The sequence below is a fragment of the Lepus europaeus genome, chromosome 10 (assembly GCF_033115175.1).
Source record: "Lepus europaeus isolate LE1 chromosome 10, mLepTim1.pri, whole genome shotgun sequence".
Taxonomy (NCBI): domain Eukaryota; kingdom Metazoa; phylum Chordata; class Mammalia; order Lagomorpha; family Leporidae; genus Lepus; species Lepus europaeus.
Genome location: NC_084836.1, coordinates 10,580,360 through 10,604,459, shown reverse-complemented (window position 1 = coordinate 10,604,459; position 24,100 = coordinate 10,580,360). Strand labels below are relative to the sequence as shown.

General features: G+C 45.5%; 1 protein-coding gene across 22 annotated transcripts in view; it reads right to left on the bottom strand.

Moving 5' to 3' along the window:
- The window catches only part of RBFOX2 (RNA binding fox-1 homolog 2), a 323,477-nt gene that overhangs the window by 58,681 nt on the left and 240,696 nt on the right, over positions 1-24,100 (bottom strand). For all 22 annotated transcript variants that reach the window (XM_062202910.1, XM_062202914.1, XM_062202928.1 and 19 more), the window contains one exon: positions 14,470-14,694. In XM_062202910.1, the coding sequence (XP_062058894.1) occupies positions 14,470-14,694 (225 nt within the window). The remainder of the gene's footprint in view (positions 1-14,469; positions 14,695-24,100) is intronic.

Sequence of the window (24,100 nt, the reverse complement as noted above, 5' to 3'; positions counted from 1 at the left end):
GGAGGCATGCAAAGCCTAAGAAGCATATTCCTGCAAACAGGAATATTAATAATGTGCTAAAAGCATATCTTGGGTCTTAACATGATCCAAAGGTTATTTTTCCCTATTCAAAAATGCCCACACCCTTTCAAATATATAAAAGAAAAAAAAAAAAAAAAGAACTATTGGCCCTGCCACTAACATGGGCGACCCAGATGAAGTTCCTGGCCCCTGGCTTTTCCTGGCCCAGCTCTGGCCATTGCAGCCATTTGGGCCTTGAACCAGTGAATGGAAGATCGCTCTCTGTCTCCTTTCAAAAAAATAAAATAAAATCCTTTTTAAAAAAGCCATGCCTGTTTCTAAGCATGGTTTTCTGTGGCAACTGTTACATGTCAAGCCAGCTGATGGATTCCTTACTGACCCAGCACAGAACTGCCAAGCTGCGCATAGGCATTAAAACCCAAGAGGTGAAAGATACAAGTAACCACGTTTAAAAATGAACTGATAAAGGATGGGGCTATTTTATGGAGGTTCAATGTAATCTACCTTTTAATACTCTGGGAGGAAAACAAGAGCCTCTTTTGGAAAAGTAGAAGGATGGATGAATTAATTCAATCCCAGGCCCAGGTCTCCAGTTCTAGTCTGGAAAGGGACCACGCTATGGCACCCATGCTGCAGGCTGAAGGTGGTAAGGCCCAACAAGACACAACGGAACAAGAAGGCCACTGGGCCTCCCTTTTCCCATCATGTTCTAGAAGTCCTCATTTGGGCAAGTGGACCACTGTTCCAAACTTGCTGGCTGTGTTTCAGGAGCTGCCTGTCTGCAAGGCACTTTCAGGTGTTATCAGATTAAAGCAGTCAGTGGGAATCTCAAGTGAGAGTAGGAAGAGACAAGAACTGGCTTCAGCACCACAGACAGGGTGTGTGACAAAGCAAGAAACCCAAGTACTGAGGACGATGGAGCACACACAGTCTGGGCTACCACTATTCAGAGGTGTGCTTGAAGGCCCACCTGTAGGGGGAGTTGTAAAATCTACAGCTGACTAGTACAATAAGGTGAGCCACTCCACTATCTCCTAAAATCTCTGCTTTCAACTCACCAGCACTCTGGTGAAATTGTCAGTGATTCTTCACTGGAGTATAAAATTCCACACCCTGAAGCTACACACTCAAAGTCCTTCACAGCTCAGCTTACACAGATCTCTTACTGACATCACTGCTTCAGAATAACCTTCTGGTCCAAGCGCACACGCTACGCTCAGAACATCAGGATATCCACCATGAATATATATTATCAATACTCATCAATTAAAAACAAAGCCTTCTGGGCCAGCGCTGTGGTGTTGTGGGCTAAGCCTTCCCCTGCAGTGCTGGCATCCCATATGAGTGCCAACTCTAGTCCTGGCTGCTCCTTTTCTGATCTAGCTCTCTGCTACACTCTGGGAAAACAGTAGAAGATGGTCCAAGTGCTTGGGTCCCTGCACCCACATGGAAGACCTGGAAGAAGCTCCTGGCTTTGGATTGGTCCAGTTCTGGCCATTGCAGCCATTTAGAGAGTGAACCAGCAGATGCAAGACCTTTCTCTGTCTCTCCCTCTCTCCATCTGTAACTCTGCCTCTCAAATAAATAATTTTTTTAAAAAAGACTACCATGCATGTCCTAATTCTATGTGAATTCCTTCCCACTGTTAAACATTTCTGAGAATCCAGCTTTTTGTTTCTATAGGGTATGCCCATTGCTATTTATCAAATTTGAATTTAAAGTTGAGAAATTTTAAAAGCATTTTAAAGTGAATTTTAAGTAACAATAAGCTCATTACATTTCAATGTAAATGATATTTTTCTGAAAAATGAACTACATTTTGGGGCCGACGCTGTAACATAGCAGATAAAGCTGCTGCCTGCAGCGCCAGCATTCCATATGGGTGCTGGTTCTAGTCCTGGCTGCTCTACTTCCAATCCAGCTCTCTGCTATGGCCTGGGAAAGCAGTAGAAGACAGCCCAAGTCCTTGGGTCCCTGAACCCATGTGGAAGACCCGGAAGAAGCTCCTGGCTTCGGATCGGCACATCTCCGGCCATTGCAGCCATCTGGGGAGTGACCCATCGGATGGAAGACCTCTCCTCCCTCTCTCTCTCTCTCTCTCTCTCTTTCTCCCTCTCCCTCTCCTCTCTCTGTGTAACTCTGACTTTCAAATAAATAAATAAATCTTTAAAAAAAATGAACTACATTTTCTAAAACATTATATATCTAGTTGGGAGAGTATTGGTTCTAATGTCTACAGTGATTCTGTTGCGATATTTTGCTTTTTTTAAAATTTATTTTATTTATTTGAAAGGCAGAGTTAAAGAAAAAGAAATAGAGATCGATCTTCCATTCAGTGGTTCACTCCCCAAATGACTTCAACAGCCAGGGCTGGGTCAGGCTGAAGCCAGGAGCCTGGAGCTCCATTAGAGTCCCCTACATGGGTACAGCAGTCCAAGCACTTGGGCCATCTGCTGCTGCCTTCCCAACTAGCAGGGAGCTGGACTGGAAGTGGAGCAGCTGGGACACAAACATGGGATGCTGGTGTTGCTGGCAGGGGCTTTACCCACTACACCGCAGTGCTGGCCCCAAGAGGGAGCTTCTTAAAGGTCAACTGTGGTGTAGAACCTGAAGCCTCATCAGTGACTGCTTCCTCCTCTGTTACAGGAAACCCATGGATAACCACGCGTCTTGCAGGAACCTTTTACCCTTGCAGGATTCTGTAACATTATACACTAGTCATCTGTAAAATATTGGCTTACTAAGTTACGGAGTTATTTCCAGTGTCAGATACATTTCCTTACCCAAGATCTCTCCATCACATTTCTTAATAGTACTAACAATGTCATCAGAAAATCCTTAAGTATTGAGAAACTGTCAGGCTCACATCCTAATTTTTATAAGAAAACTTGTGGGGTTTTTTTTTGTTTTGTTTTGTTTTTGTCCATAGAAACAAATACCATCAGTTTTCCCCCTGAAGTGATGACAACGAAGTCTGGATTTCATAGTTAGTCCATCAGTTGTTCTTACGAGAAAACCACGGCACTCCACGGACAAAGCAGCTGGTGCCACCGGCAGCCTGGCCACACAGTTCTGTGCCTGGGGCAGTGAGAACGCTCTGGCATGCCGCACACGTGATTTAGGGACACTGTCCACTTCACCACACAGAATGTGAAAAATATACACTCAGCGGCGGGGAGCTGATAAAACGAGCACCATTTACTGCTTCATCAAGGACACTCTTAAGTGAATCTGCTTTGTTTGGTTTTGTTTTTCTGTGATTTTGTGACAATCAAGAATGATAACCTCTGCCAGCAGCATGGTCTGGTGCCACTGCCTTGATTCATGTTACACAGAAAACACTCAAATTCATGCACTGACAATTTTACCCACCGCTGCTTCTACACTGATTGCAAAAGCCAGTATGTATAATGAAACTAGTTACATGATGGGCCACTATTGTTATGAATAGTCTGAGCTAGTGGCACCTCTGGGGAACTGTCAGGAATCTATGGGTCGTACTGAGGAACCGCCCCTCCCATGGTGTCCTCCACTCTGCTACTGGCTACAGAGCAGTGCACTAAGGGGAGCAGTACCTACTGAAACGCTGCCTCACTAGACTCGCTCCCTCCAGCACTTACCTGTGCTTGGTTTTTCTCTAGGATCACTGAGGGCAGCGGCTATACTCTGTATTTTTAAGAATATCCAGGGTCTAGCACACTCCTCTGCTCACAGCAAGTCCGTCCCAGAGGCTGGCTTTGTGAAGCAGCAGGCTCAGCTCTGCTCCCGTACAGAGCACCACTCTGAGCCCGGCTGCTCGGCTCCCGATTCAGCTTCATGCTAGCATGCTTGGGAATGCATGCTGAGGACTCAAGTGCTTGGGGCCCTGCCACCTATGTGGAAGACCCATGTGGAGTTCCTGGCTCTTGGCTTTGGCCTGGCTCAGCCCTGGCTGTTGTGGCCATTTGGAGTGAACCAACGATGGAAGAGCTCTCTCTCTCTCTCTGCCCTCCTCTCTCTGATATTCTGCCTTTCAAATAAGTAAATATAAATCTTAAAAAACCAAACAGTGCAAGTCATACATGTGTCCTAACAACGAAAACAATGAAATTTTGGGGAAAGGATGTAGGCTCTGAGAGATAATCTATTTTCTAATCCTCACATTGTTGTGTGATTTTGAACTAATTAAGGGATCTCTCCAAGCCTCTAATTCTGTATAAGTGGAGTAATAACAGTGTCTATTTCACACAGTGGTTCTGCCAACTTAGTTAATACATGGCAAGTATTTACAACAAAATGTTGGGGCCAGCAATGTGGTGCAGTGGGTAAATGCCCTGGCCTGAAGCACCAGCGTCCCATATGGGCACTGGTTAGAGACTTGGCTGCTCCACTTCCAATCCAGCTCTCTGTTGTGGCCTGGGAAAGCAGTGGAAGATGGCCCAAGTCCTTGGGTTCCTGCACCCATGTGGGAGACCCAGAAGAAGATCCTGGCTCCTGGCTTTGGATTGGCGCAGCTCTGGCTGTTGCAGCCAATTGGGGAGTGAACCAGTGGCTAGAAGACCTCTCTCTCTCTCTGTCTCTCTTCTGTCTCTGTGTAACTCTTTCAAATAAATAAAATAAATCTTTAAAAAAAACCCCAACATGTTACAAAGTAAATGCAAATACATTAGTTTCATTATTGTTTCTATTAAGTGATCTTTACCATGTATGTGTCTGTGTTTGCTTTGTTTAACATTCATTTTTATTTTTCATCTACCTGAAAGACAGAGACAGAAAGACAGAGCACTGGGAGGGGAAGCAAGAGGGGGAGGGAAGGAGGGAGAGGTAGATAGATATTGAGATTTCATTCTCCGGTTCATTCCCCTAAGTGTCCACAACCGTGAGGCTGGGCGAGGCCAGCCAGACACTTGATCCAGGTCTCCAACGTGTGTGTCAGGGACCCAAGCACCTGGGCCATCACCACTGCCTCCCAGGATGCACTAGTGGAGTAGCTGGGACTCAAAACTGCACTCTGACGTGGGATGTGGGGAACAGATGAAGGCAATGCAAGTGTTGGCTTTAGCTGCTGAGCCATAACACTTACCTGTATACAAGTTCATTTTTTTTTTAAAAAGATTTATTTATTTATTTGAAAGACAGAGTTACACAGAGAGAAGGAGAGGCAGAGACAAAGAGAGGTCTTCCATCTGATAGTTCATTCCCCAGTTGGCTGCAACAGCCAGAGAGCTGTGCTGATCCACAGCCAGGAGCCAGGAGCTTCATCCGGGTCTCCCACGGGGGTACAGGGGCCCGAGGACTTGGGCCGTCTTCTACTGCTTTCCCAGGCCATAGCAGGGAGCTGGATCGGAAGTAGAGCAGCCAGGACTAGAACCAGCACCCATATGGGATGGCTGGCACTGCAGGCGGTGGCTTTGTCTTCTATGTTACAACGCTGGCCCCACTGTGCACAGGTTTTTAAAACTTAATTTTAATGACTGGGGGGGTGGGGGTCAGTGCTGTGGTGTAATGGGTTAGCTGCCACCTGCAATGCTAGCATCCCATATGGGAACCAGTTTGTGATGGAACAAGGACATAAGTCTCAGCCATTTTAGGTTCTTTTAACAGTATAGTTCTATTATCTTATTAATCAATTAATCAATCACAAATGTTTAATTATATCTTTACATAAGCTCCTCCCTGATTTTAAAAAGCATTTTTAATGATCTATCAAATACCAGTAGGGGTGACAAAAATAGAGTAAGTATTATCTTCTGCCCTCAAGGAAAACACAACCAACAGGTAGTTGAGATGCCACACAAACGTCCCATCTGAAGGTTCTTCACTACAGCCTGTCTTCTTCAGACATCTTGCCTATTTGTGCCGGCTGCCGTTCAGAGAAGCACCTACACACACAGGGACTGGCGCCCTCGCTTCTCTGCCGGCAAGCGCAGTGATATCAGGTACCTGCAGGCCCCAGTGGGGGACCCTGACTGCTACCTCATCTGCTAATGCACAGGGTGGGACCAAGTGATCGTCAAAACAAAGTAGAAGCAGAAGGTCTGGCCCAATGGTAAATCAATTTCTAAAATACATTTTAAAAATAAAAATTTGAGATTTCAACGCTTAGTTCTTATGTTTTTGTAGGAAAAGGCCTTTCTTTCTGTTCTCTCCATCAACAAGGTAAGACTATTCAACATAAACAAGATCTACATTAAGATGCAACTGCAGTAGCAATTGGGGCCGACGCTGTGGCATAGTAGGTTAAGCTACTGCCTGCCATGCCAGCACCGTATACGAGCATTGGTTCAAGTCCCAGCTTCTCGACTTCTGATCCAGCTCCTTGCTAATGCACCTAGGAAAACAGTGGAAGATGGACTAAGTACTTGGGCCCCTGCCCCTCATGTGGGAGAAATGGATGGAGTTCTGGGTTCCTGGCTTTGGCAAGACCAAACTCCAGCCATTGCAGTCATTTAGGGAGTGAACAGCAGATGGAAGATACCTCCCCTCATGGCCCTACAAGACCAAACTCTGCCTTTTAAATAAATAAATAAATCTTTTAGGGGCTGACACAGTGGCATAGCAGGTAAAAGAGGCTGCCTGCTGTGCTGGCATCCCATATGGGTACCGGTTCGAGACTTGGCTGCTCCACTTCCAATCCAGCTCTCTGTTGTGGCCCGGGAAAGCAGTGGAAGATGGCCCAAGTCCTTGGGTTCCTGCACCCATGTGGGAGACCCGGAAGAAGCTCCTGGCTCCTGGCTTTGGAATGGCCCAGCTCCAGCCATTGCGCTCATTTGGGGATGAACCAGCAGATGGAAGACCTTTACCCCTGCCTCTGCCTCTCTATAACTCTTTCAAATAAATAAATAAATATTTTTTAAAAATCTTTTAAAAAATTAAATGCAGTAATAAAAACCACAAGTAGTTAAATAGGGACGAATGATTTTAAAAGACGTTAAGGTTGGGGCTGGCGCTGTGACGTAGCGGGTAAAGCCGCCACCTGCAGTGCCAGCATTCCATATGGGCAGTGGTTCAAGTCCCCGCTGTTCCACTGCTGATCCAGCTCTCTGCTATGGCCTGGGAAAGCAGTAGAAGATGGCCCAAGTGCTTGGGCCCCTGCACCTGCATGGGAGACCTGAAAGAAGCTCCTGGCTCCTGACTTCAGATCGGCACAGATCCAGCCACTGCAGCCAATTGGGAAGTGAACCAGCAGATGGAAGACCTCTCTCTCTCTGCTTCTCCTTCTCTCTGTGTAACTCTGACTTTCAAATAAATACATAAATCTTAAAAAAAAAAAAACACCACACTATCTAATTGTCACTAAAACACCAGAAGAAATGCAAGGAAACAGGAAGTGTGCTCCAGACTCAAGGAAATGAGCAGTAATTACAAACAGACTGAGGGGGTGGTGCTGTGGCCCAGTGGGTTAAAGCCCTGGCCTGGTTCAAGTCCCAGCTGCTCCACTTCCAATCCAGCTCTCTGCTATGGCCTGGGAAAGCTGTAGAAGATGGCCCAACTCCTTGGGCCCCTGCACCCATGTGGGAGACCCGGAAGAAGCTCCTGGCTCCTGGCTTTGGGTCGGCGCAGCTCCAGCCATTGCAGCCATCTAGGGAGTGAACCAGCGGATGGAAAACCTCTCTCTCTGTCTCTACCTCTCTCTGTAACTCTTTCAAATAAATAAAATAAATCTTTTCTTAAAAAAAAGAAAGACGTGGGTCCAGATGTTGGGCTTGCAGTCATCTTCAAAATAGCAAATAATATGTACAAAGAAAATAAAGAAAAATACGAAGACAAGAAATCTCAGTAGAGAAAAAATTTGAAGTAAGAATTTTAGAATTGAAAAGTACAATAACTAAAATAAATTCACAAGATAGGTTCAACAGTAGATTGGACTTGGCAGAAGAAAGAATGAGTGAATTAAAAAAGACATCAACAGAAATTATCCAATATAAAGAACACATAGAAAAAGGACTGAAGAAAAATGAACTGAACTTCAGGCTCAGTTTATATTCAGACTCAATTTTTAAAACGAACAAAGAGAAACATCATACATCGAAAAATCTCATAGACTCCACGTGTGATAAAAACAAAGATATCCACCCCCAAACACATCACAGTGAAGCTGCTCAAAGACATAATCCCGAAATCAGCAAGAGAAAAGAAATTCATCATGTAGGGGAACAACAAGAGGAGTGACAGCTGACTTCTCAGAACCACCTGGTTCTGGCCAGGGCTGGAAGGTGGGGGTAGCATATCAAAGTGCTGAGGGTGGGGCAGAAATTGTCAACCCCGAATCCCACAGCTAACCATCCTTCAAAAGAGGACACTGCACTTCTGAAAAGGACATTCCCAGACAAACAGACACAGGGAATCTGTCTCAAGCCCTACAAAAAACACTAAAGGAAGTGCTGAGGCTGAAAAGACATGACATTAAACAGTCACCTGGACCACAGGAAGATATAAAGAGCCCTGCAAGTGGTCAATTTCCTTAAAAGAGAAACAGAAGACTGGATATCCAAAATATGCAACGAACTCTCACTCAACAAGAAAACAAACAACCTGATTAAAAATGGGCCGAAGTCCATTATCGACAGCACAGAAGCCTATGAAAAGATACGCCACATCATTTGCAGTAAGGCAAAACGCAAACTGAAACATCAGTGAGATACCACTGCACAACTATTAGAAGGGCCGAAACCAGAACTCTGACAGCACCAAACGCTACCTAGGATGTGCTGCAACCAGAGCTCTTTCCTTGGTGACAGAACACAAAGTGGTACAGCTACGTTAGAAGGTAGCTTAGCAGGTTCTTACAAAGTCCTACTCCTACTATACCATCCCTGCATCATGCACTTTGGTATTTCACCAAAGGAGGTGAGAAAATATGTTCACATGAATCCCTATGCGTGAATCGTCAGGCAGCTGTGTCACAACTGTCAAAACCTCCCTCAGCAGGTGCCTGGGTAACCACAGCACACCCAGACAACGGAGTATCAGCCAGCCCCAAAAAGGAAATGATCTGCTACACCAGAAAAGACACGGAGGGGATTAAATGCATATGACCAAGTGAAAGAAGCAATGTGAAAAGGCTACACACCGTAATTCCAACTATTTCACACTCTAGCAAAGGAAACACTGTGAAGACATTAGAAAGCGGCTGCCATGGCTGGGAGTGAACAAGCAAAGCAGACAGGATTTTTAAAGCTTATTTATTTATTTTTTTAAGTGTACTTATTTATTTTTATCTATCTGAAAGGCAGAGAGAGAGAGCAAGAGAGAAAGAGGGAGAGAGAAACAGAGATATTTACATCTGCTGGTTCACTCCCCGAATGCCCACAACAGCCAGGGCTGGTGCAAGCAGAAGCCAGGAGCCAGGACTCAATCTGGGTCTCCCACCCGGGTGGCAGGGGCCCAGGCACTGCAGCCATCATCTGCTGTCTCCCAGGATACATCAGCAGGAAGCTGGACGGGAAGCAGAGTAGCCAGGACCTGAACTGGCATCTGAAACAGAATACGGGCATCCCAAGCAGTGGCTTAAGACACTGCTCCCCAAAGCCCACCCGACACACAGGATCCTCAGGGCAGTGAAGCCACTCTGTGTGACACTATAACAATGCACACGTGCTATTATACATTTATTCAAACTCATAACATTACAAGACTCAAGAGTGAATCCTAACGTAAATTACGGATTTCTGGTGATAATGTGTCGACATGGGCTCAGTTATAACAAATTCACCACTCTGGTGAGGAATGCTGATAACGGAGGAGGTTATGTGTGTGGGAGCAGGGGATACCGAGGCTACGTCTCTTCTTTCCTCTCAATTTTGCTGTGAACCTAAAATTGTTCTAAAAAAGTCTTTAAAAAAAACCCCTAAGATTGTTCAAAGTAATAAATATAATACCGTACTATTGAATTTCTAATATATGAAGTCTAATATACATGACAATAAGAGGAAGCAGGTGGGGAGTGGAGCTATCCTGGAGCCCTGAAGCAAAGCTGCTGTATTTTACCAGAGTAACAGACACAGACAGACACATATGCGCGTGCACATGCATACACACACACGCATATACACGCACACACACACACGCGACCATCAACAGGATGTGATAAGTCAAAGATATAATCATTTGGTCAAGCTAGTGCTTGATTAGTATTCAACACAGGAACAACACAAATAAAAATAAGTAAAACATTACAATGGAATTTAAAAGTATAGCAAAAATTTTATAGAAATCAGGAAAGAGGAACAGGGGAACACAAAAAGACACAGTGAAAAGGCAGAGGCCTACTCTATACTAATAATTATAGTAAGATGCAAATATACCAATGCTCCAATAAAATTATGGAAATTTTCAGATTCAATGAAGAAGCAAGATCTAGTTGTTTTTGAACAAGAGACACATTAGATTCAAAGAATCTAAGACAAAATGATAGAAAAATGTCAAGCAAACAGTAATTCTAAGAGAGCTGAATTAGTTATATTAGTATTGGACTTAAGAAATATTAATAGGGAAGAAATATTTTGACTAAAGGGCCAATTGCTTAGGAACACTGAAAGATAATCTACTAAACTGTAAAACAAGTCTCAATAAATCTTAAAAAGACTGAAATCATAGAAAGAATTAAAATATAAATCGACGAGATAAAAGGAGCCAGAGCCTCCCCAGACATTTAGGAATTAAGCAACAGGGGCCGGTGCTGAGGCGCAGCATCTGCATCCCATATGAGTGCTGGTTCAAGCGCTCCACTTCCAATCCAGCTCCCTGCTAATGGCCTGGGAAAGCAGCTGAGCATGGCTCAAGTGCTTGGGCCCCTGCAACCATTTGGGACTCCTGGCTTTAGCCTGGCCCAGCCCTGGTTGTTATAGCCATTTGGGGAATGAACCAGCAGATGAAAGACCTTTCTCTTTCTCTCTCTCTCTCTCTCTCTCTCTGCCTTTCAAATAAATAAAAATAAATCTTAAAAAAAGAGAGAGGTTAAACAACACATCTCTAGGATCAAAGAAGAAACTAAAAGAAATTTCTAAAAAAGTTTTTTTTTTTTTTTATTTGAAAGGCAGAGTTACAGAGAGGCAGAGTTACAGAGAGGCCAAGCAGAGAGAGACAGAGACAGAGACAGAGACAGAGAGAGGGAGAGAGGTCTTCCATCTGCTGGTTCACTCCCCAGATGGCCACAATGGCTGGAGCTAAGCTGATTCAAAGCCAGGAGCCAGGAGCTTCTTCCAGGTCCCCCAGGCAGGCGCAGGGGCCGAAGGAGTTGGGCCATCTTCCACTGCTTTCCCAGGCCATAGCAGAGAGCTGGATCAAAAGTAGAGCAGCTGGGACTTGAACTGGCACCCATATGGAATGCTGGCACAGCAGGCGGAGGCTTAGCACACTATAGCACAGCGCTGGTCCCCTAAATAATGTCTTGAATGAAACGAAAACACAAATAGACCACATTTTGTATGATACAGCTACAGCAAAACTTAAGAGGACATTTACAGAGTTAAACACAGAAAGGAAAAGAAATCTAAAATCAGTCAACCAGGCTTCTAACTCAAGTAGCTGGGAAAATCAAATCAAACCCTAAGCAAATAGAAGCAACAAAGACTAAAGTTTGGAGTGGAAATCAACAAAATAAAAACCAAGGAAACAAAAGCTAGTTTTCTGGAAAGATCTCTAAAACAAATAAACCTTAGCCAGACTGACCCAAAAAAGAGCAAACATAAATAGCCAGAATTGGGAATGAAACAGAGCAGCGGGGACTGTGGCAGTCGATTAAGCTGCTGCTTGGGATGCCTGCATCACATATCAGGTGCCTGGGATACAGTCCTGGTGACTTTGCTTCCAGCCCAGCTTCCTGCTGCCATACCTAGGAGGCAGCACGTGATGGCTCAGGCCCTTGGGCTCCTGCCATTCACATGGGAGACTCAGATGGAGTTTTTCCTGGCCCAGCCTGGCTGTTGTGGCCATTGGGGAAGTGAACTAGTGGATGAAAGATCTCTCTCTTCTCCGACTCTCCCTCTTCCTGTGCCAGTGTGACTTTCAAATAAATGAATAAATAAACTTTTACAAAAGAAAAAGAACGAAAGGAGGGAAACTCACTACAGACCCTACAGAAATGAGAAGAATTAAATGCGATTATTACTATAACTTTATACCAATAAAACTGACAATTTAGATGAAATAGATCAGGCTGGCACCGTGGCTCACTTGGCTAATCCTCCGCCTGCGGCGCCAGCATCCCATATGGGCGCCGGGTTCTAGTCCTGACTGCTCCTTCTCCAGTCCAGCCCTCTGCTGTGGCCCAGGTGCTTTGGTACCTGCACCCGCATGGGAGACCAGGAAGAAGCACCTGGCTCCTGGCTTTGGATCAGTGCGGCGTGCCAGCCGTAGTGACCATTTGGGGGGTGAACCAACAGAAGGAAGACCTTTCTCTCTGTCTCTCTCTCTCTCTCACTAACTCTACCTGTCAAAAAAAAAAAAAAAAGAGAGAGAAATAGATCAATGTCTAGAAAGACACGAATAACCAAAACTGACAAGAAACAGAAACAAAGCAATAGAAAACAATAGGAAATATAACTAGTGTAGAAACAGATTCAGTCATTAAAACACCCTGACAAAAGAAGCCGGTGTTCGGCCTAGTGGTTAAGACGGCCGTGTTCCACATCAGTGCCGGAGTTCATTCTGGACACCAGCTCCTATTTTAGCTTCCTGTCAGTGCAGACTCTGAGAAGCAGCAGCGAGGGCTCAAGTATCCTAGTTCCTGGCCCCACGTGGAGACCTGGATTGAGTTCCTGGCTCCTGGCCTCGGTCCCAGCCACTGTAAGCTTTTGGGGAGTGAATCAGTGAGTGGGGCTTCTCACTCTGTGTGTTTCTGTCTCTCTCTCTGCCTCTTAAATAAATAAATTTAAAATACTATGAAAAAGCCTCAGGTGTATAATTCTTCACACTCTTTTGGTTGGAACAACAGTTCTGGTAGGCCTGGGAGTTTATTATCATCTGAAAACTATTTGGAAATGCAGCCAGTGTATACTGCGTATACTCACGACTCTACAAACAAATGCTATGGAAAGCCTCATCCGTTACCTGTCACGCCTAGACTCTTCAGATAAATTGTCTATCGCAGTTCATTGCGTGTGAAGTATGGAATTCTGTGCTTATGTATATAATTAACATCAAAAAGATGTTTACAAGGAAAGAAGGGGTTTCCTGGTGGTTCAAAATCTAATGAAAGGAAATGGAAGTATCTCAAGTCAAATCCATCCTTCTGCGAAGAGCTTCCACTGGAAGGCCATCTGCAAGTCTCACCGAGAGGCTTAACAGCCGAATCCAGCTCTCCTGATAATCTGATACAGGAAAGGGAAAAATAAGTAACTAAAACTGGAGGCAGGTCTCCCTATACCTTCATCTTTGGGCGTACACTACCCAATGCCCCAGGCAGCGCGGTTTTCTGTAAGTTGGTAGGCATGTGGGCCATGCCTATCATTAATTGATGACGCTTCCTTGACTCTGGCGAGTTGGCAGGAGGAGGTAAGGTCACGCAGGGCTGTGCCGGGTCTTGCTCTGTTAGGGCACTATTAGAAGTAAGCAGGGAAACAGCATGGTTTGTATGAAAACACAGATCAACCCTGGCTACCACGTGAAGGACGGATCAGCGGCAGGGGTGGCACAGGCTCCACGTGACGGGGCTTGGACGACAGTGTCAACGACACGGCTGAACAAGCTGCGTGCACTCTGCCGCATCTCCCAGCAGCCTCCTGAGGCAGATACCATTATCTTCATTTTACAGCAGCCAAGGTGGCTCACGGTCACACGGCTTAGGAGAGGCCACACTGGAACTTAGAACCAAGCAGTATGGCAGAAGAGCCAGCTGCTCCAGCTGGCGCAGTAAGATGATGGTAAGAGGCTGAAGCAGACCAATGTGTCAGCCACAGCTGCCAAGACTTGCTAATGGATTAGTTATAGAGATAAAGGAGACAAGCAACTAAGGGATAATTCTATCCAGAGAGGATATAAAATACAAGAAAAAGCAGTTCCAGCACCCAAACTGGGTACTGCAACACTTAAAGACTGAACAGAGAAGAGGACCCAGCAAAACACCCAGCACTTGGGAGGAAGCAGAGAGTACAAAAGCCAAGACATGAAGTCTTGCAAGGAGGAGGGAGAGGCACAGTGGAGCACGCCACTGGGACAGCACAGATGAGGCCACAGAAGACGCATGGACTCTGCAGACCGGAAGCTTCTAGGGAAGCTGAGAGAAGCAGTGTTCCCCTAAATTACTCTTACTGCCACACTCACCTTGTTGTTGTCTGCTTCACCTTCTCGGCAGCGACCTTGGCTTAATTGCTACATCCCTACTTTCTCAATACAACACTTGCAGATGTGAAAATTACATAAATGTGATATAACAGCATGCAAAGGCTAAATTAATTCAAAGGTTTTCTGGTCTTACGACAGGGTCAAGATTTCAGTATGATGCACACACAGCCTCTATTTCCATACCGTGAGAGATCCGTTCTGTGTGCTGGGTGAGTTGCTACTCTGCTCCCCGTGGGCTTGCGTACTTCCATAGAGGGTCAGGTTATGCTCACTGGTCTGTCCGGCATAGTCCTGAGTGTGTGGCACTCCGTATTCTGTGGGAATTCCATTCTGTGGAGGTGGTGGAAATGGGATGGTGGTAAAAGGCTGAACCATCGCGTCAGGAGTTGTTGTTGGCTCCTGGTTACCCTAAAACAATGAGAGAGGAAAATAAGAGAAAGAGACTTTAATCCTTGCTATATAATTACTTCTAAGAGAGGTACACAGAACTCTCTTAACATTCTCCCACTGTACATGTGTAACACAGCACGTACGGTCCACAGGTGGGGGAAAATATTGTTGTACATACACATAAGTATGTAGTCACACAAACACACATGCACACTCTAAATGATGCCATTCTGTGGTCACTAGACAGATCCATAACAAAGTGAAGGTGATGCCAATGGGTTAAACATGATCCATTAAACCAAGTTTTTAAAATGCCTGGAAATTTCCCAAACAAGATAAGCTGTAAGAGTTGAAATTGGGGGCTGCCACTGTGGCATAACAGGTTAAGCAGTTGCCTCCAATGCTGGCATGCCATATCCATGCTGGTTTGAGTCCCAGCTGTTCCACTTGCAATCCAGCTCCTTGCTAATGGACCCAGGAAAGCAATGGAGGATGGCCCAAATACTTGGGCCCCTGCACCCATGTGGGAGACCAGGAAGAAGCTTCTGGCTCCTGGCTTCAGCCTGGCCCAGCCCTGGTGGCCATTTAGGGAGTGAACCAGAAGATGGAAGATTTCTATCTCTCTCTCTCTTTATCTGTAACTCTTTCATATAAATAAAATAAATCTTTTTTTAAAAAAAGAGTGAAATTAATTGGGCAACTAGTATTATCTTTAGGTACTGTTTTAATTCTTTACGGACTTTTCCTAAGAGGACACCAAGGGGACACAAGTCAATTTCCTTGGAGCCTGGAATGCACAGCACCTGGCAGAGAGCAGGTGAAGTCTCAAGCCCAGATGACGTGGACCTCCAGACCTCCAGAGCGTCAACTTCAGAAAAAGGAGGATTACTTAAAAATTAGTATTTGGATATCAAGGTACGGGTTTACTTAAGTCTTGGCTACTAGGTTAGTGATTTAAAAACATTGTCCCTTAATTCAAAATAGTAAAAATAGACAAAAACTCCCCGCAGAGAATGTGGAAGTGTTTGCCATCCTCGCCAGGGTCAGTGATGAGGCTGGCGACACAGCAGGATGCCTCTCCACAGACGTGGGGCCCGGCAAGGCACCCACAACACCACACCAGGGCAGGCACACAGACAGGGACTGGCAGGGGCTCCGGGGCTCGTACTCACTCCTGTTCTGTCTTCAAGTCCAGAAACAAAAGGGGGGCTAAACCCTCACCACCCTCCCGCCCCAACAGCTGGCCTTCTGACGTCTTATTTTATTTCACAAAAGCAAAGCCATGACTTCACTGAAGACACACAACCAGCAGTCTTGGCACACTTTTCTTTCTGAAACAGTCGGCAGGAAAGTCCAAAGACTTCAAAATGTTCACACTTAGAAAGCTCCTCTTCCTCCACAGCTTAGCCACCCAAATTAGCATTAGATCGAGGCAAACCCGGGTGTATGCACTCAGCTTCTGGCCATGAGCATCCCTTCCCTCAAGCAGGGACTCAGTATCCCCTTTTCTCTCCCAGTCCTAATCACCTTTCTTCCCCCTTCCCCCCCCCCCCCCCCCCCCATGCAGAGGAGGTTCTCTGCCCTCTAAGCCACAGGAACCTGACCGTCAGGAGCGTTTCCTAAATCTCATCCCAGGCTCTCCACACTAACACACTCTCCACTAAACCTCCTCTCCATGCTCTCAAACAACACCAGTCCAGAGGGTCTCACGCTGGTTCGTTTTGTTAAGGACAGTTCAACCATCATTACTTGAATGTCACTCTGCATGAAATGAAACAAAATTTACAAAGACTGCTACAAAGAAAGGAATATGTGATCACCAATTAGAAAACTCGATATTCTTCAGATGACCATGCACCCCAAACCCCACAAACCCAATCCAAATCTCAGCAGGTGTTTTTGCCCAGAGAAGTTGTTACTAAAATTCATATAGAAATGCAATAGAGCTAGAAAAGTCAAAACAATTTTTTAAGGATTTATTTTATTTATTTATTTGAAAAGCAGAGTTAAAGAGAGGAAGAGAGATCCTCCATCCACTGCTTCACTCCCCAGTTGGTCGCAACAGCTAGAGCTGGGCCGATCCAAAGCCAAGAACCAGAAGCTTCTTCTGGGTCTCCCATGTGGGTGCAGGGGCCCAAGGACTTGGGCCATCTTCTTCTGCTTTCCCAGGCCTTAGCAGAGAGCTGGATCAGAAGTGGAGCAGCCGGGTCTCATACTGGCGCCCGTATGGGATGCCGGCACTGCAGGTGGTGGCTTTACCTGCTATGCCACAGCGCTGGCACTGGCCCCAGTCAAAACAATTTTGAAAATGAAGAACAAAAATTGGAGGACTTGAAACTACATGATTTCGAGACATACAGTAAAGCTACTATAATCATGACAGGTTGTGATCTAGTCACAAAATGGAATGTTACTTAGAACAGCATCAATAAAAGATCTGGAACGTACAACAATGTGAATGAAACTTCAAAATCGTGTTGCATGGAAAAATCCAGACAAAAATTCACACTATGTAATTCCATGTATATGAAGTAGAAAAGAAAAACTAATGTGTGGGCCCAAAGTGAGGCAGCATTTATCCGCTGTATTCCAGGAGGAGACGGGATCGGGTCCCTGCAGGCTGTGCCGACGCACATCTTACCTATCTGTGGTCTTGGTGAACTACACTGCTAACTCTCATTAAACTAAACATCTTGCCACTGTTGTTTCATGCTAATTAGACCAAAGGAAAGACAATAAAAAGCCACCTGTCAACATCATAGTGAACTGTGAAATACTAACATTACTGTTATTGATAAAAGACAACTAAACCCATCACTATTACCTTATTCTACATGTGGTGAGACAAATGGAAATGATAATAAAAAACCATAAAAAGAGACCACTTATCCTGACAATATGATTCTATGTTAAGAAAATAAAAAATAATTAACTCTAAATTAGACCTAATAAAACTTGTAAAATGTATATGCAACTATTTAAAAATTAGTAATAACCAGTTATTCAGAATTGTGACAAATTTTATATTATTAAATGAAACAGAGAAAACAAAACCCAAATAAGGAAAAAGTTCTATTTTGGTTTTGGATGTTAAAAACATTCATCCTCTCATAACAAAAGGTAGACTAAGGTATACATAATGTCATCTCCACTCAGAACAAATGATGTCTGATAAAGGAAACAGGACTAACTACTCTACTAAAAAGTAGAGTTAATACAGGGAAAAACTATCAAGAAAGCTTAAAAAAGGGAAAGCCTAAGATGTGAGGCATGTTCTATCATCCATGAAAACTTATCATAAAACTACTGAACTTAAACAGCAAGAACACACAAAAAGATCGGTGGCACACTGATAACCCTAAAAGAGCTTCAAGTTTATCTGGAGGCTGAAGGTGCCATTCCAGTTCAGGAGGGGCAAAACACATGACCCTATGGTACCTGCAGAAGTCTTGGCTGTCTGCCATCTAAAGATAAAACTCACCCCTCAGTTCAGACCCATACCAAGAACACTCAGAAAGAATAACACCCAAAATAACAACCAAAACTATGAAAATCAAGAAAATTTGGGAGTATAATTGCCATATGGAAAAATGATAGTAAACCTAAAAGCCAAGAAAGGAAGAAAAAAAAAAAAAAAAGCTAGATTTGGCCGTATCAGTTAGGCAGGAAAGAAAAGGGGGAGGGAAGAGGACAGGAGAGAAATGGACTTTAAAAGTCAAAAGAGGCCGGCGCCGCGGCTCACTAGGCTAATCCTCCGCCTTGCGGTGCCGGCACACCGGGTTCTAGTCCCAGTCAGGGCACCGGATTCTGTCCCGGTTGCCCCTCTTTCAGGCCAGCTCTCTGCTGTGGCCCAGGAGTGCAGTGGAGGATGGCCCAAGTCCTTGGGCCCTGCACCCCATGGGAGACCAGGAGAAGCACCTGGCTCCTGCCTTCAGATCAGCGTGGTGCGCCGGCCGTGGCGGCCATTGGAGGGTGAACCAACGGCAAAGGAAGACCTTTCTCTCTGTCTCTCTCTCTCACTGTCCACTCTGCCTGTCAAAAAAAAAAAAAAAAAAAAAGTCAAAAGAAAAATAAACTAGGAGACAATAGTAGCAACAGGTAGGACAGATACTAGATCACCATCACTAGTCCAAGAGGGGGCTGCACAGATTGGTAAGACACATGCACACTCGCCATACACACCAACAGAAAAGAGGTGACGGTTATAACTCAGCAGCTCATGGCAGATAAAACACAAACGGCCAACAGAGTAAAATGCTGAGCCTCACTCAGTGAGTCCTGGAAATACATAGAACACCGAATCAATCCAAGATTTCAGTCATCAGACCACAACATTTTAAAGTTTTACTGAGGTATTAACTGTTATAAATGACACCTATTTACCTGTAGTGTACAATCGACTAAGTTCTGCCACGTATACAAATTCCCTGTATGTAATCAAGACAGTGAGCACACCCACTGAACCTCCAAGTTTCCTTGTATCCCTATTCAAAGCATGCATAGCCTTTTTAATAAAACCTACAATATTTATTGTTTTAATATTAAAGAAAATGACAATAAAAATAGAACAAGGGGAAGCCAGTATGCTGAAACACTGAATTACTGTGCCCTCTTTAAGAAAATGGCAGAAACATATCTGTCTTTCGCTTAAGTCACAGTCTCAAAATTCAGCAACCTCCAGTGACCCAAAGCCCACTTTACAGGGTACTAAGGATTGCTTCACCTGAAAATCTTCCCTTTGCTCGGTTCTTAGAAATTATGCTATGAAAATGTTGAATTTCTTTACCCATAACATTTTTCACCCATTAATATGTAACTTCATTATCTCTAGGTTGGGACATGGTACACAATTCCTTCTTAGCTATTTTGGGCATCCTAAAGGGAAATAATTCTCTCCCTCCTCCAAGCTGCTCAGTGCCCCTTCCGTCCACGTCTGTGCAGCTCCAAGAACCACACTGCTTGGCTTCAGAAGCCCTTGTAGGGTTTGCTGACCTGAAGACAGGTACAAAGGAGAGAAGAACCCATTTTCAGGTGGCTTGGCGAATGAGATGGGAGTAAATGTACTCCCAGCGCCAGGCATAAGCACAAGGGCACAAGGAAAGCTCAGGGAAGAGCGGGCGTTCGACACAGCGTCTCACCAGCACCCCACATCGGGCGCCTGGGCTGGAGTCGCGGCTCTCCTTCAGGTTCCAGCTGCCTGCCAGTGTGTACCAGGGGAGGCAGCAGGTGATGGTTCAGGTACTGAGCCCTGCCATCCTTGTGGGAGCCGCGGACTGGGTTCTAGGCTCCTGGTTTCGGGTCTTGTTCAGCTCTGGCTGTCCAGACTTTTGGGGACTCAATCAGGGGATGGAAGATGTCTGTTGGTCTCTGTTTTGAATCAAAAATGAAAATAAATAAAAAATTTTTAAAGTTCATGGAAAAATGGAGTTCAAAGATTATTTTGCTGCAAAAACTCATTTTGGATTCATAAAGTTTTTTTCACATGATCCCCCCCCCCCCTTTTTTGTGGACAGGCAGAGTTAGACAGTGAGAGAGACAGAGAGAAAGGTCTTCCTCCCGTTGGTTCACCCCCCAAATGGCTGCTATGGCGAGCATGCTGCACCGATCTGAAGCCAGGAGCCAGGAGCTTCCTCCTGGTCTCCCATGCGGGTACAGGGTCCAAACACTTGGGCCATCCTCCACTGCCTTCCCTGGCCACAGCAGAGAGTTGGACTGGAAGAGGAGCAACCAGGACAGAACCGGCGCCCTAACCGGGACTAGAACCCGGGGTGCTGGCACTGCAGGCGGAGGATTAGCCCAGTGAGCTACAGCACCGGCCCGTATGATCCCTTTTTAAATGAACTTTTTGAAAACCCTTTGAATAATTGCATAGTAAGCCAGAGTTTCCAAGGTAAGATGAACATGGCCAAGGAGTTCCTCTCGAGCTCCTGGCTTGCATTACAGCCTCCATTCACCACCACAGCACTGCTGGGAGTGAGACTGGCACACAAGTACACAGCATGGATTCTCTCACAGGGGCAAGCCCCACAGAGCCGCTCAGTGGACTGAACCAAAGCAGCAATTAGCAGCACAAGATGGGGAGAACGGTAGAAACACTTTCTGTGACCCACCTGTAGCCTGTAGCAGAGAGCATAACGAGGGACACACAGAGGAAACAAATGCTGGTATCAGGCCTGGTAGCAACTGGTGGGGAGTGTGCTCTCTCATTAGGAGAGAAAAGGAGAGAACCCGTATTTAGGTGCTTGTGCTATGTGCCCGATTCCTTTTCATGACAAGAACAGGATTTAAAAGTGCTAATCTGTCACCAGTGTAACCGGACGTAGCTGTTCATTTCTGAGTTAGGAATGGCTTTCTCCTTTAAGTCACTGGTAGTAACAGAGGCAACGCTGTCATATGTGGCCTTCTGCTGTCCACTGTGAAATTCAAATACGCTCTCACAGTAAGTTCCCACCAAACCGGGAGGATGCAAGCGAAGGCCCAGCTCTCAACCCTCTCGCTGGTCTGTTTTCTTACCCACAGCAGTCCCAATATTTTCAAATGACGCCTGCCTGTGGGTGACGTCTCCGTCTTAGGTTCAGTCAAGCCCTTCCTCCCAAGCTTTCACGGGAGGTCGAGACCAGCAGAGAGCATGACCCTGGAAGACCTGAGTTTACCCCAGCTCTGCCCTTAGCCAGGTATGGATGAATGACCTCACCCTTCCTGGACAAGACAGATTCTTTATTTCAGAGGGTGGTCGTGAGGGCTGCTGTTTCGTAAGTGAATTATTCTGCTTATTATTTAAATCAATTATGTTTCAGCACTGAAGAATCTACAACATGCTTGTCTTTAACATGTGAGGTATGAAGGCAAAAATAAGATTCTAGCTCTTGCAGGACAAATCACAAGAAGAGACAGGCGTGTAAACTAATCAATGTTATTTGACGGTGCTGAAAATGAACCTACGCATAGATTACTTCGAGAGAACACAGAAAGAATGGTTCAAAACAGGATGGTCTGAGGGCAGGCACTGGACACAACTGTTAAGACGCTGCTTGGGCTGCCCAGACCCCACACTGGAGTGTGTGGAATGGAGAGCTGGCTCTGCTTACGATGCCAGCTTCCTGCTAATGGGCTCCTGGGAGGCAGCGAGGGATGGCACAGTAGCTGGGTTCCTGCCACCCGTGTGAGAGGCCTGGATTGAGCTCCCCATCCTTGTCCTGGCTCAGCTTCCGCTGCTGCAGCAGCTGGGGAGTGAACCAGCAGGTGAAAGCACTGTCTGTCTTTTGGTCTCCCTCCATCAAGTTAAAAAAAAGTCAATCCAAAATAGAACTGTCTTCATTTTTCTAGGATAAATGAAGACACAGTGGGATTTTTCTTTACATCCTCCCATTGCCTTTCAACTTCATTCTTATTTTTTCAGTCTGGTAATCTTGAGTCCCATTTATCTGCATAATTTACCACTGTGCTGCTTCCAATCAACAGGCTGCAAACCCTAATGCTTCCCAATTCCCACGTAGAGAGAGCATTTCAAAAGATTCATGCAAAATGAAATTAAAAGATGAAGTTTATTTTGATGAAAAAAATAAAAAACCTTGAAATCCGTGGCTTTTGTAATGTGCCTTTTCCATGAACTTTCTGAAGGTTTGTGTATGGTAAAAATGGATTATAAACACAAACAGATCAATATTTAATTTTATTCACACCATTGTAAAAAGAATCACTTCATTATTTAGGTAGAGTATTCTCACTAGTTTCTCACCACTGACAATATAAATGGAAATTAATTCTTAGGATTGTAATAGAAAGTATTTTATAAATTTAATGTTTGCCTCCTATGATTTCAAACTGTAGCTGTCAGCAGCTAAGGGAAGCCTACCACTCTTCTGGGGACTGGCAGCGGCCCCAGGGGCAGGCTCAGCAGCCTGGGGAAGGAGGGAGGGGAGCACCTGTGGTCCAGTCAGCTCAGGATGAGGACTGCACAGGCTTGCACATCACCCACAACCAAGTTAGGAAGGTCTGTGAAGAATCACAGACCAAGAAAATCCAGAGCAAGAAAATGGATAGACAAGCACGGAGTAAGACAGAACAATGTTTGTTCACTAGACTTAAAGGAAATTTCATTCTAAATTCTTAAATTGCCCATATAATTAAATTTAACAGTGCTATCCCAAACCCTTTCTTATCTGAAAGACTCTGTATTTTTTTTCTTTAAGTCTCAAAGCAGCCAAGTTACCTATTATACTGTCCTTATTGTTTTCTTTAAATTACCATAAAAGCCTAGAGGGTGGACTGTTTCACAGCCTCAGTAGTCAGTGCAGAACATGTTAAGTGTTTAATGACCCTGAAAATATTCCTGGCCAACTTAGATAAAAGCAACGCATGCTCTCTTTCACTATGAGTATCACATATCTAGAGCCATGAGATGCTAAGCAACTTGTAGGTGAGTCTGAAATTGAGAGGGAAAGTATGCACCCATGAAGACCCCATGGAGCTGCATCCTCAGGCGAGTGAACCCCAAGTGTTTTCACCTGCCCTTGGCTGTAACCTGGATGGCTGGGATCCCAAGGTGGCTCATAAAAGCAGATCTGCTAGGCCGGCGCCGCGGTTCACTAGGCTAATCCTCCGCCTTGCGGCGCTGGCACACCGGGTTCTAGTCCCGGTCGGGGCATCGGATTCTGTCCCGGTTGCCCCTCTTCCAGGCCAGCTCTCTGCTATGGCCAGGGAGTGCAGTGGAGGACGGCCCAAGTCCTTGGGCCCTGCACCCCATGGGAGACCAGGAGAAGCACCTGGCTCCTGCCATCGGATCAGTACGGTGCGCCGGCCGCAGCGCGCCTACCGCAGCGGCCACTGGAGGGTGAACCAACGGCAAAGGAAGACCTTTCTCTCTGTCTCTCTCTCCCACTGTCCACTCTGCCTGTCAAAAAATAAAAGAAAAAAAAAAAAAGAGAAAAAGCAGATCTGCTTACTACAGAATACAATGACAGCCCTAAAGAACCTGTCACCATTGAAATACTGGATGTGAGGGAGAGGTTATCTCGCCCCAAGCCAGGAGCTGCAGGCACATCCATTCCTGCAGCAGTCTCAACAGTGAGGAGGCAGACAGCACGCAAGGAGGAAGCACTTCCCCAACGGCCAGCACTCCACACCCCAAACTCCTCTTTTCCTCCTTTCTTGGGGCAGAGGTGCCCCGCCAGCACTCGGGGAACACACTCAAACATGCAAACGGCAGGGTCCTCTGCCTATCCACCAGGATTCAGTGGGCTGCACTAGGGCTCTGGCTCTCTGGTACAGGTGGCTTTCTGGGCAGAGAGGCACGCCTCAGGAAAGTGCTGTGAGCATCTCCACCTCCATCGGAGAGGTGGCCATTAGGCAGGGCACAGGCGGCGACAAGAAGGCAACAGAGGCTAGTACATGTGAATTTCCTGAAAGTAGAGAATTATCTTCT